The sequence below is a fragment of the Temnothorax curvispinosus genome, unplaced genomic scaffold (assembly GCF_003070985.1).
Source record: "Temnothorax curvispinosus isolate PA1 unplaced genomic scaffold, ASM307098v1 QBEX01012062.1, whole genome shotgun sequence".
Taxonomy (NCBI): Eukaryota; Metazoa; Arthropoda; class Insecta; order Hymenoptera; family Formicidae; genus Temnothorax; species Temnothorax curvispinosus.
The window spans coordinates 122,000-135,679 of record NW_020221842.1 but is presented as its reverse complement, the minus strand read 5'-3'; the positions used below and the strand labels follow the sequence as shown (position 1 = coordinate 135,679).

The following is a 13,680-nucleotide window of genomic DNA, read 5'->3' as shown; positions in this document are numbered from 1 at the left end:
CAAATATTACAGAAGATCATAAAATCATAAAATATGATATATTATGGTTGATATATTAATAGACTTTGATATAGATCATTAAAAGTATAAATAAAAATAATAAGTAAACAAACGTCGGTATTTAATAAGCTCGTCGGAAATATAAATGCAGTATTAAAAAAGAAAAAGATGATAACTAACAAAGAATAGTTACGTAAGAATAATATAAAAATAAATAAAAAATGCAGTTTGCATGTAAATCTTTATATTCTTATTTATATCCTGGTTTTTTGGTATTTTTTGGTATCAAAATATCAATTACACTTATATTTAGCACCATTCCAATACGCATTACAATAAATCAGTATATTTTGTACAATTTTTAAATCAATATCAACAAATCATAACGATGGAATGTATTATCAACATAATATTACTTTACTTTGTACAAACAATGAAGGTGCTGTTAATATAAAGTTCATTACACGTTAATTCGTATAAAGTAATCTTATCGCTTTGGCTTTCTGAAATGATCAAGAAGCATCTAGCACACATATACATTAGCGTATTATTGCATATAGTTACAAAAATGTCTAAATGATTGCAATAGGTTCTCGTGTTTTTCTACTTCTCTTTGGAAACTTTTGCTCTCTTATTGGCAATATAGATAATCCATGCGAAACCGATGAGGTTCACCACCAAGACCCTCAACTAAAACGAATAAGATATTAAGGATCGTTTGCAAGTTTTTAACATTGTCTATAAACAATTTCAATATCAGGAGAAAGAATGATATATACAAAATATATAGAGTAAAGAAAAGAAAATTCAACATCCAAAACAAAGAATTTTTTTTTAATTAAAATTCTATTCTGAAAATAGAAGAATGATCTAGAATTCCTACTATTCCAATAGGATAATAAGCATATTACATTACCATTGGTGGAACATATTTTATATTGATAAAATGGAACAGCGTTAGGTACTTCAGATTAGCCATCAATGTCGGTAAATATAATCGTTGCATGTGAGCACATGCCACTTGATGGGGCTTGCCCTGCAAACAGATTTCTATTTAGCGCTAAATTACAAAGTAAAGACTGTCAGCATAATCTTGTTCAATCACTAAAAAGTTCCTAACATTACTCTTGTTGAGATAACTTCACTCAATTTATCGCATTAATACATTTTTATTTTATGTATTGCAAGTCTATCTTCGTACCTCGAAGATGGCAAGCAGGTAGAGCGCGAGTGCCTGGAAACACGGCGTGTAAATAAGCCTCTCTATCAGAAGTATCCCCAGGGGATTCTTCACGAACAATCGTACGTATGTGTAAAAGTAATGTGGCACTGGCCCTCCAAACAACAAGCTGCAACATTTCGCGCGCATGAGAGGCCGTAATTTCTCAAACCTGCTTCATTAGCAGCGCACACAAATTATGGTCTGCAGCTTACCCAAACAGAGCAAAGGCCAGGACACTGTCCTCGTTAAGCTGCTTGGCGCCAGACAATTTCTGAGACGCCACATTTCCCAGGACTGCGACAATGCAACTGAAAACAATTACAATTTTCTCTATCATCTAATTTATCAGTGCAATCATACGTATAAGCCTGGTTTGTAAATATGCTTATTGGAATATTTTGTAGTATATAAAAATATCCAATAAGGAGAGAAATATGTTAATATGCTGGCATTTTGCCAGCAGATTTGATTAAAATATTACAGCAGATTAACATTAACAACATTTGCATTAAACTCGTTTTGTTGATAAAATTGTGGACGATAAAATCTGCTGATATAATCTGATGCGGCAAAAACCGAACAAACCTGTTATATCACAATTATTTAAATGGAATACTTATATCATTACAAAATGGCATTATGTTATATTTCTGCTGGCAATCTGCCAACAAAATTTATAGCCCTTGTGGAATCTCTTTTTCATTTGGTTGCATGGACATTTATTAAGATGTTTTTTAGTGTGTATATGTACACATATATAAATACATTATCTTTATATACCCTATATTTATATAATAGATAATAAATGTTTTTATTATATCATTAATTACAATTCATGACTAAGGCCGGTTGTGATATAACGCGTGTGCTTAGTCATGTATACTTCTGAGTACATGCAAAATTCTACTGCGTTGTTACCTCGTTACAGCTTTTGTCCTCAAGGGACTGTTGTAGAGCCGCTCTAGGTACGCGCCGATGAGACTGTACATGAGATTGGCCGGCTTGGAGAGCGACATTTTTGCGCAATTAATTGCCACCTGCCCCTCGACTTGGTCCTGAAAGACACAAGATTTGTACGGCGAGTCGCGAAAAATGTATGTAGATTGTGCGATAAAAAAACAAGGTGCAAAGTGCAAACCGCTGTCAGCTGATAAACAGATCCCCCTTCTGGAGTCGCTCCTAGAAGGACGACGGGTTGCTCAATTGCAACAGTTTTTTATCACATTGCGATTTACATGACGAACGTGGAACGTGTACTGAGAACGCAAATACGTCGAGATCTGAGAAATACTTTGTACGAACGCGAACTTGGACGGAGATCCCGAGAAGTCTGCCTGCGCAATTCGATCCGATCTCCAGGGACTCCAGACTCCAGGCTGGAAATGCTGGAATTCGACAATCGATTCTTCCGCCGAGTATACGGTTCTTCGAGACGTATGGCTAACAAGTGGCAACTTCGAACGAGATCGATTAATGTGCAGGAATTACGAAATCTCGAGGATTATAACCTCGTTCCGCGAGCCAGACTTCGACGTTAGTTTTTATCGCAGAAAACGCTCGACACAATTGTCTTCTTTGAGGCTTCATTTTAATTTAAATAACTGAAAGAAAAGGTATTTTGTCGGTCTCGGTAAAATCTACGAATGTGCGTGACTACCGAACTGGCGATATGATTGACAAAAGTAATACAGTGGGCAATGAGAAAAAGAATTTTTGTGCATATTTTAATGTCGAAAAAGTGCTCGCAATCGTTTCTGTTCGCAATTATATGTTTAAAAACTCGATCAACCATTTACCTAATTTAAAGAATATAACATTTCTCTTGCAATGGACATTATTGATCAATCGGTTTTTCTTGTTATATATTATTTATACAAAATTTATTTGAATAGACTTTACGACTTATTTATTATTTAGAATCTGAATTCGTGGAATATGGATTTGTTGTAAAGGATTGTTAAAATATAAAATATAAACCATTATATAATGACACTTAAACACTTGTTCAAAAAGTGTGTATATCTACACTGACAGTTTGTATTAACAGCAGCACTTCAAAATGCATACTCCAATATAACTATACAATATTTCGTATATAAAAAAATATTACATGATTGAATTATTTTACAAGCTAACGTTGGTCAGAAATTAGTATGTACAACATTTGGTCATTCGTCAAAATATCAACTAGGTTGCGCGTCAACATTCTTCATTTCGACTGGACTGAGAATGGTGAGCACGTATTGCAGAACCTTGACCAGTTCCTGCTCCTGTTTACTGGCGTCGATACTCGACAACGTAAATCTGCCGAGGGCTTCCCGAATGCTCTGCGAGAACCCGGCGCTTCGCGCGATAAGCTTTCCTTTTTGGTTGTTGCTGATCAGAGACCACAGCATGGATCCAGCTAGATTGATCTCGCATGGTGATCCATTCTTGAAGACGTCGTGCAGCAGATTGATGAAATCCACTGAAAAATAGCAGACATTTAATACGATTTGTAATGTAAATACAAATTATTGCATCTTTCTTAGGTTTACACTCGTTTATTTACCTGAACTAAGAAGCCGAGGTCTGTTTGCTATGTTGAACGCTAAATTGCGTAATATCGATATTGCGAGAACTTTGCTCGATGACGAGGAACATTTTGCTAAGTGCATTAAAACGTCCAGAGCATCGGTGGCCTGAAAATGTTACCATACAGTTGTCACAAGCAACTAATATACATGTTTCTATATTTTACCTTTGGTACGCATAACTGTCCCTCCTCGTAATAAGTAAAATCTATTAAAAATTCTAGACAATATATTTCCACTAATGGCCACGGTTTCACCCGTTTGGTGATGGTGGGATGTATCTTGGTAAAAAGCTGGAGAAGATTACTCTGTAAAATGAACCATTAATTCATAATTAATTAATCAGTTTGGAAACAGCAGTCTCATTACTTTGAGACTATTCTGTAATAATAATAATAATGAGATGATTTAATTACCTTCGAAATGCAGACTCTACACTCGTGAACGTGCACCGCATTTCGCAGAATGTGGAAGGCGAAGTGCATCTTGTGATTATCGAAAATTTGACCGGCCCTTTCAATTTCTTTGCACGTTACTTGTATGACGACATGTATCAGCGCGAGCGTATTCGGCGTTTTCCTCAATCCACTTCCCGGTAATATCGTCGTTAATGTTAAAGACTGTGCGGCTAAAAAATTAAAACGCAATTTAAAAAGATTGCATATTATTTTTAACAGAGAAATCGTATAATCTTTCTCAAAGTTGTTAATAATAATTAAATAAAGCGTAGGTTTTTAAACGTAATCTTACCAACGTTACATTTCGTTGTGAATGTCGCGAGCAATTTTAAAGCAGACGTTGACACTGTTTTATTTAACGCTATCCAGGCCCATAACTTGTGCACCACGTCCGCTAAGCCCTCTTTCGTCAGGGTTTCTTTAACACATACATCTCCGCACATGAAGTTCATCAGAAGTATGAAGGTACAATTCACATCGTGCAACAAAGGATGAGTCTGTGCAACAAAAAAAGACAAGTTCTTACAAATTCATACAGGAAATTATGATCGAAATTCCATGTATTAAAGTCTTTCCCTGCCTTTTTCTCCGCTTGCTTCTTATAAAGCTCAAACGGTTGAAGATTCAGCTTGACATACAATTCTTTTAGGATCATCAACGCGGTCTCGGGAAGATTACCCCGTAGCGCCGCTCGCTTTGCCTTCTTCGACACGCACAGTAGATTAGTAAGGGCACCTACAATAAGATCTTTATCCTCCGATTGTTTGCTGCTCTTTTTGGATTTCGTGTAACTGTGAGCGATGAAAAGATGCAGTAACAGTCCACATAATTCGCCTCCTATGGTAGTTTGTCCTTGATCTGGTAGCTGATCGTCTTTCGTGCGCAAATCTTTCTCGCTCTCGTTTGATTTTCTGGAATGCACATTCGCGTCTCTTATTGATAATTTGTTGACGTTCGATATGATATCTCGCAAACCACTATCTTTGCTTTCGATCGAGACATGCGCCACATTAGTATCGAGCACGGTTTGTAATAGAGAGGTGCCGCTTCTTCCCAAGGAATCTTTTTGAATCTCGTGGGACAGTAGAAAAGCTAAAGCACTAATGGCGCTCATTCTCAGATCTGTCGTAGAGTCCTTTATCGCAAGACAAATGGAAGCCAAGACCGTTTCAGGCCCGCACAATTCTAACGCGCTTTGAATGGCTTCAAAATGTTGATCCTCCGTTAACGAAAGCACAGCCACGAAGTTGTAGATTTCCGTCCAAAGTCTGTTACGCAGATATATCAGGTGCAGTTCGGCAGACTCTGAGGAAATTAATATATGGAACGTTGTTTAAAAATCCAATTATACATTTGTGACGAATAAATGTTCAAATACGTACGGTATAAATCGATATTTAAGAAGCAAAATAGAATATAAAGCGAGTCCGGGGAAAAGAGTACGACGGCTGCGTACTCGTTGCTATGCGTGATGCAATTTGTTAAAACTGTGCAGATGCTGATATACATTTCCAGCGTATCAGAATAATGACTCAGACTCTTCCTGCTCCTGATATCCTTCGGAATCTCAGTCAAACACCTTGAAACGAGAGATCAAATGAGATAATATAAGTGAAAAAAGATAATCCAGCGTTATAAATTTTTCTACATACATACCCGAATAAATACTTATCGATGGAATATTCGTAGACTTGTCGTACAACCTCGTGTTGTCCGACGAATATTAAATTATTCAATAAATTACAAGCAGCTGTAATGAGCGAAGGCGTCGCTATTGATTGCAAAGGATTGTCCACATCTGTTATTTCCGAAACTCTGCCGGAAACTGTAAGAGAAATAAAGAAGAATTGAAAAAAAATATAATTAAAAATAAAAGAGTTATAGTATATAACTAAATAATATAATTACAGAGTTGTAATTCATCCTGACAGTTGTATAAGTGCGATACGGTGCGCGGTACCAATGAAATGCAACTAGATTGCAAACTTTGTACAATAGTTGCTTTGCCGTTGTTTCCTTGACATTCCGACTCTTCCGCATCTAAAGTCGTCGACGTATAGATATTTGAACACAGAATGCTGATTTCATGATAGATGTTGCATTGCTCGGCATGTATCAGGATAGCTTGTGGTTGTAAAGAATCATCCTGTATAAAAAGAAAATTTTCTAAAGTATGTACATAGCTTCAATTTGTATTTCAGCAATTTAGAAACGTAGGAAAATATGAGTATGTTCTATGTGATATTAATTAAAATAGAGAAATTTAAAATTTTAAGACTAATGCCTTCTCGACATTTTTGATTTAATAATATATCGTGCTCTCACACTTACACATTGAAAAGCCATAGAGTTGCAGTTTTTGAGGATGTTGCAAAACGCGATACACGCTTGTTCTCTCACTAAACAAGATTCGTCCCTGCTTGTGATGCACTGAAGCAACGTGTGACACAAGTCACTCGGTGCCATGGCGATTGCGTTGAAGAGTTGCGACGCAGTATGTACTGTGTTCATTAGACCTGCCAATAATTGTAAAGCCGAGGCGCGAACCAAAGGATCTCTATTTTGCCATAACATGGGTAACCAACTTAACGAGCGTCCCTCTTCGCACCAAAATACTATCCACGACTGAAACAATGTGACAATCGTATTATTCACTTGAATCGCAATTAATAATTAATACAGAAATAATACGTTAATTTGCAATAAATAAATAATAATTTGTACGTAATATCGTTTTCAAAACGATATTAAATTGAAATTACTTACACTTTTATTAAAATTGATTTGCATCTGATGCAACAAGTGATTAAGACATATTATCGAGTTTCTTGTTATTGATAAACCCATAAAGCTAACAGTACCAGCACCATGAAAGGACACGATCGGCTCGATAAGCGTGTTGCAAAGAGACAATAGTAGATTTTTATGATTTCTCCATTCGCATTGCCCGATCAGATACGTCAAACACGTTAACAGCCAATCGAGATATGCTAAAAAAGAGAAGGAAGGATATTCATAATATCAAACTTTACGAAATCAATATTGTAAAATATAGATGGGTATCATTAAAATTTAGATGTAATATATTTAACAAATATTAATACCGAGATTGTAGAAATGCTGTTGATCCCCGAAACATAATGTTGAAACGACGAACTCTACAAATCGTATCCAGGTGTTCTTAGGTTCGTCGTTAGATTTCTGCATTTTTTCGATCGCCGAACATGTACGTACTAATTTCAGTATAGATTGATGTACATTCTGATTGTCAACTTCTAAGTTCTTAAATAAATCTGCCAATGATCTCGTCATGTTTTTCATAATCCTACTGATCCACGAACCTTTTCCTGAAAAAATAGAAAAGGATCATTTTAATATATAATTCGTATTTGAGAAACGCAAGTATACGCTCTCTCAGCATTTGCTATTCAATCATCTCTCACCTTTCTTTGCAACATTTAAATACAATTGTAAAAAGATTAGAACGTCCACGAATAAATCACAGTCCTCTTTACTTGTAGGATGCGATAATAAAAATCGCTCGAACGTTTGTTCCCACGGCAGTGACTCAATATCTTTTTCATCGTTACGTTGAAGTACTTTGTAAAATTTCAGATACCTGAAAAATCAAATAATTATAGTAGATAACAAACAATATGCTGTAATATGCGTTTGATACGCGCTTAAGTTTGATGCGTTAAAATCAACAATAGTAATGAAAATTATTAGCTACAATAACTTAACAATTACTTACATTGTGAGGTAATCTAACGCGCATATAACGCTATAGTGCGTAGTAGAATTTTGAATATTGTAGAGTTGCTGTTGACAACAATACTGTGGAAAACTGCATTGTAAAGAGAGAAGATCCTTTTCAAGAATCATCAATTTCTGTGCAATTTCGGAATCCTTTAAATCATCTAAGCATTTCCATAACATGTTTATGCCGCCGTTCCATTCCCAGGCCCAATACTGTCTGATGAACGTTAAGACTATTGGTTTGCTGCCATGAATTACTACAAATTATAAAATAAGAAACTATTAACTTTCCGTTAATTCTATAATAACTCGCGAAATCGTACAGAATTAGTAACATATTCTTTCCAGCTGAAACATTTTATAAGTATTATTACTTACATGATACATCAGATCGCCTATGTATACTCGTCTTCCAATGAGATCTGCACACGAACGGCAGTTTCATGTTTGTCACAACAATATATGGCAACGAGATATGTGACGCAATGTTGTTTTCCACATCTTTTTCGTTAACTCTAATGATATATTCGCTGTAGAGTAGTAAGCACAATAGTTGCGCGCCATCGGATTTTACACACTCGTTGTTTGGAAACAAAAAGAGGCCTAAAATATAAGATTTTATGCATTTAGCATCAAACTTATATTATAAATTATGCAAATAGCAGTGGAACTTTACTAGATATGTTTAAATTAAATTTTAAACAAGTATATGAATTTAAAAAATTATGATAAAATACATACTTCTTATGATACTAAAAAGAACATTAGTTTTGAGAGATAACTCATGTCGTATGGTACATTCAAAAAGTGCGAGTAGTTTTAATATGCTGATTATTGGTATCACAGAATCTGCGTAATTTACATAATCCTTTTCTACCTAAAAACATTTAATATATTTAAAACATTTAAATCGGATGAGAAACATTTGTAATATTCTTTTTTATCAAGTATTTTATCAAGTAACTTACCAGGGCTTTATTGAAAATATCCAAAATCAAAGATAGTCCACCTTGATTAATAAACAATTTATGCAAGGAAGTGTCGGAAAGCATCACGCTAATTTGTACTAATGCAGATTTTCGAATTTTCGGGTCGACATTTGGTTCGTTCAACATTTCCAGCACAGATAACATATTGCTCCTCTGTAAACAAAGTATTTTTGTGAATTACGTTCGAAATGATATATACATTTTATATACATATATTTCTAAAATTGCATTTTAATTTTTAATATTAATTTTAATAATTTAAAAAATATACATAAGGACAATTCTCTGCCAAATGACTAAATCAAGACCATAAGAGATTTTCAAATATTCTGAATGCAAATATGTAACCTGATAATTGCCTTCTGATCGCTTAATGGAGTTTCTACGTTCAAATAAGCAGAGTGAGCTAAGAGGCAAGCCGTGTAAAGACGACAAACGTGGCAATTTTTGGACAGAATCCTTTTCCTTCCCAAGAAGCCAGATTAACCGACACAACGCTTCTTCCCGGATATCACTGTCTGGTGAATAGAGAAATCTCAAATTACCTTTTAACACCTAAAAAATTGAAATTTATATTAAAGCACATAATAAATAATCACGAAAAAATGTCTGCGATCTAGTTAAATTACCTCAAGAAAAGGCAACTGTATACTGTTGGAAACATCAGGATCAAACATTTTAGTTATACATTGGCCTAAGGGTGTATGTGTATCAGCGTGACACTGTAAGAGATACAATACAGGAACGAGAGCTTCTAAAGCTTTTAACCATCCAGTTTCGCCCATTTGTATTCTTCCTTTCAGTATAAATACTAACATGTCTCTCGATATCTCATTTATCTGTGTATCAAATCAAAATTAAATTAAATTGTAAAATCAAAAACTGCACCATAACTTTGCAACACAAAAATGTTTGATTAAAAAAAATTGTCTATTACTCTGCTATCCTCGCTAGTTGCGCCATGAGAAATGATTTCTGTCAAGACATTTGGTTCAAACAGGAACGTCAAATTTTCCCACGATAGTTTACTATATTCTACTCCTAGAATACTCTTAATCAGGACGTGGCATTCGACATATGTGGTATATCGGATGTCTACATCTGCGTTTGCTAATAAATTCAATATCAGTTTTGTTGCCAACGCATGATCCTCATCATTTAAAGAATATCTCGGGATGTCTTGTAAAAATTTTACAGCCGTTTTAACGACAGTTAAATTTTTATGATACGACAGACTCAATTTAGACGCACGTAACATTCTTAACGTTTCCGAAGGCGATTGCTCCGATAAATTTCTTAATATACAGATAGCTGACTGCATAGACTTTGCGACGGTTCTAGTATCATCGAATAGTTTTATCAGTGCTATCTGATTAGCATCCTGAAATTGCTGCAAATGAAAATGATTGTATTAACAGTGATAATCGGCATTAATGAGTGGAATAGAAAAATAAGAATTGTATTACTTACACGAGCATATTCTAAAAGCATAGAATGCAATGCTGGGTACAATAGATATATTGGTGCGTCCATTATAGCATTTGTTATTGATTCTTTCAAAGAATTCGGTATAACTGCGTCCGCTAGCTCTAATGGCACGATACTGCTCAATAATCTCATAATAATGGTAGTAAGATACAAGTACGTTATCCTCAAGTGATCTACATTACTACAGCTTCCAAAATATTCCATCACCTCCCCCATTAAATTGAATAACGCCTTTAAGTCATCATTTATCTTTAAGGCCATACCATCGTTGCAGAGCCAGATATTCGGCATTACACAAATTGTCAACAGCTGCACTAATTCATGCGTTAGATCTGTGACATATTTGATGTTTCGTAGAGGAAAAAGGGTATTGATAGGAATGCTTAATTGAGTAAGAACGTGTTTCAAAGATTCTATACAATAAACCGGCAGAAGCATCTGCTGCAATTGTAAGACAGAATCGTCGACATTTTCGCTGATACTCTGACTTCTATCGCTAGTCCCCTAAAAAGAATATTACACAATAAAGAAATCTCAAGAATGATAAACTTGATAAGAAATCAAAGACAAAATCAACTCACTGCCGATTGATATGCTTGATAGTTCGCTTCCGGTACACCACTATCTGGACCATCTCCACCTTCCGAGGATGTGTAAACGTTGCTATCTAACTTGCCACCCAATAACTACGTAAAAAATAGTACAAAGAAATAAGGTAAAATCGCTAAATCATTATATTGTTAAGTATAACAGATATTATATAGTTTCTTGTATTAAACAAGCGTAGAAAAATAATTGGGAGTTACTTTTTGCTTCTTATTCGCCACACACGGTTCACAGTAGTAATAAATGCGGAACCTTAGAGAACGAGTTAGTTTACGCAATGTCTTTAACACAGTCGGAACTATACATGAGACATTAGTTTCTGACATGTTAGTGCTCGATTTAAGAAGACCATGAAGTATCTGTAACACATTTAAGATATATACTTTATTAATTTATCACTCAAAACAACATGTATATACGCATTTATTAAAGGAAATTTATTAAAAGAAAATGTTTACCGTAATTATTGCTGGTCGCTGAAGGAAAACTTCTGCTGGAAAATCTTGCATCATAACATTTGTTATAAACTGACACGTATGTAGTATATGATTTATATCGACAGCATTATTAAGAGCTTCTTCAACTGCGGTGAGTACTCCTCTATCCGATGTAACCAGTGGTTGCCATGGCATTACTAACCATTTAATACCACCTTCTATCGTTTTAGAAACTTGTGTACCGTTCTCACTTTCCAGTGTCATATCAAATGGTATAGTACTATAAACGCAATTCATATATACATATAAATATGATACTCAAGAAAAAAATATTTTTCCCAGAACCAACTTTTTTTTACAAATTCAACCGTTACTAATTTTCTAACGCATGCTCAATAATATATTACTCCATTTTGTTATAATACTTTTGTATTAATTCTTACTTGTCCAAGATAGACGGGAGATTGAAAATACTATTCAAATCGTTATAGTCTTCCCTTTCATAGTCCTTATTTGTATACCTAATACGATCTTGTGTTTGTATTCTGGATCTACCAAATTCTGAACATACTGTAGCAATATCCTGCAATGTGATTATAGTTACCTGTTTGTTCCTATAATATATATGTATACATAGTTATTACTATGTTTTAATATGTATGTTTGATTTATTTACCTGACTCCTTTCTGGATGCAGAACGGCTTGTTCGATTTCATCTAATTTCGCATACCATTCAGAGGGAAGCTTTCTCCTTAATTCGTAAAGTTCATTTTGGAACTTTAACTTGCCAAATGCATTCAAGTAACTCTTTACGTCTGCCTTGAAGCAAAGATCGTACATTAATTAAAATAAAATGAGTTATTTATGTTGCACGTTAAGTATTTTACAAAAATTTAAAGCGCTATCTAAAGTAGATTTTTCTGTATCAAAAACATTTTATTCTGAGCTTAAGGGTATTAATGAAAGAAGAATAGGATTTGTGCTAAATTTGAAATTTGTCAGTAATCATCAGCATAAGAGTCTGAGTACCTTTGACAGTCGCAATAACAAATTCAGTACTTTCTCTGGCTGCGGCGCAGTCTCGAACGAAAACCAATTGAACAGCCTTTGGATTATCTCTCTTTTGACAGCATCGCAGTCACACGCGAAACCTAAATCGTACTTGGAGATAATATTATCCAAAGCTCGCAGGCGTATCTCATCGATAGCGTGGCCTGAAAAACGAAATGTCAAAGTAATGGGAAAATACGCAAAAAGTGTGCGTACATATAAAGTTTTTCCGAATGACCATTTATCTCCTCTTATTCATTACCAAGTTTCTTAACGTGTACGGCGGTTATTCCGGCGGTGCCCAGCATTGTAAATAATAATCTGTCAGATTGTTGGAGGTTATCTGTCACACGGGCTTTGAAAATTTAACCGCCAAATTTTGCAGGCCATACGCCTGTTGCGTATCTGCCGTGGTCGATCGACACGCCGCCTATCGGTCCACGAAGGCACAAGAAAGGTGAGCTATTTGGCGCGAAGAAATGCAAATACAAGTGAAGGGAAAGTGAAATATGTTTAGTTCAAATAAAAAATTTGACAAAATAACTTCTCTTGTAATTTATTTCAAAATGTTAATACTGATTTTTTTTGTCCAAAATCTCTAAAGATATTGTATTTGTACGAGAAACGAGATTGATCGATAATCAATCTCGCTAATGTATAAAATTCGTATACTTTATACGGAAAATACGATCGACTGGTACAAAAAAACTTTAACATATTGTAGCCAATAAGAAATGTAGCATTAATTGAATTGACGAAAAATAAACGTGTTAAGTATGCACCTAAAATTGAAGCGCGCCTTGCTGAGACTTATTTATAATAAAAATCATTATTTATAAAAAAGGATTTAACATTTTTGATGTTTATTCCTTTTAAAAAATTAGGAACAAAATTATTTCGAGGTAATCACGTGAAGTCAAAGAAATTGCGGTCAATAACAGTGCTGCGCGAATTATATTAATTAAAAGTTTTATCCGAAACTATAGTAAATAAATTTGTAAATTGAAAGACATTGTAGTTAATTTTTTAAGAAATATTAGAAACGATCAGTTAAATAAAACTATTGTTCATAAATAATATAATTTTTAAATGTAACT

At 34.6% G+C, this 13,680-nt stretch overlaps 2 protein-coding genes across 3 annotated transcripts; both read right to left on the bottom strand.

The window, feature by feature from the left end:
- Positions 1 to 227: 227 nt before the first annotated feature.
- On the bottom strand, positions 228 to 3,104 carry LOC112462218 (PXMP2/4 family protein 3). Of its 2 annotated transcripts, none has more exons than XM_025027862.1 (6): positions 2,361 to 3,104; positions 2,141 to 2,277; positions 1,435 to 1,530; positions 1,202 to 1,349; positions 917 to 1,036; positions 228 to 690 (listed from the first exon to the last, which is right to left on the bottom strand). In XM_025027862.1, the coding sequence occupies exons 2-6, from the start codon at positions 2,236 to 2,238 to the stop codon at positions 604 to 606; spliced, it is 549 nt and encodes a 182-aa protein (XP_024883630.1). In that variant the 5' UTR covers positions 2,239 to 2,277; positions 2,361 to 3,104; the 3' UTR covers positions 228 to 603. The 2 variants fall into 2 exon arrangements, with proteins under 2 accessions (XP_024883630.1, XP_024883631.1); XM_025027863.1 differs by having other exon boundaries at positions 2,525 to 3,104.
- Positions 3,105 to 3,206: 102 nt separating this feature from the next.
- LOC112462215 (rotatin) lies at positions 3,207 to 12,962 on the bottom strand. Its single transcript, XM_025027859.1, has 28 exons — positions 12,846 to 12,962; positions 12,563 to 12,747; positions 12,209 to 12,352; positions 11,976 to 12,115; positions 11,554 to 11,812; positions 11,296 to 11,454; positions 11,071 to 11,175; positions 10,472 to 10,993; positions 9,939 to 10,391; positions 9,631 to 9,840; positions 9,350 to 9,556; positions 8,981 to 9,154; positions 8,754 to 8,889; positions 8,391 to 8,615; positions 8,008 to 8,269; positions 7,697 to 7,872; positions 7,358 to 7,600; positions 7,020 to 7,243; positions 6,585 to 6,878; positions 6,162 to 6,399; positions 5,910 to 6,078; positions 5,636 to 5,832; positions 4,834 to 5,558; positions 4,546 to 4,750; positions 4,212 to 4,423; positions 3,963 to 4,103; positions 3,774 to 3,903; positions 3,207 to 3,689 (listed from the first exon to the last, which is right to left on the bottom strand). The coding sequence occupies exons 1-28, from the start codon at positions 12,889 to 12,891 to the stop codon at positions 3,406 to 3,408; spliced, it is 6,465 nt and encodes a 2,154-aa protein (XP_024883627.1). The 5' UTR covers positions 12,892 to 12,962; the 3' UTR covers positions 3,207 to 3,405.
- Positions 12,963 to 13,680: the final 718 nt, after the last annotated feature.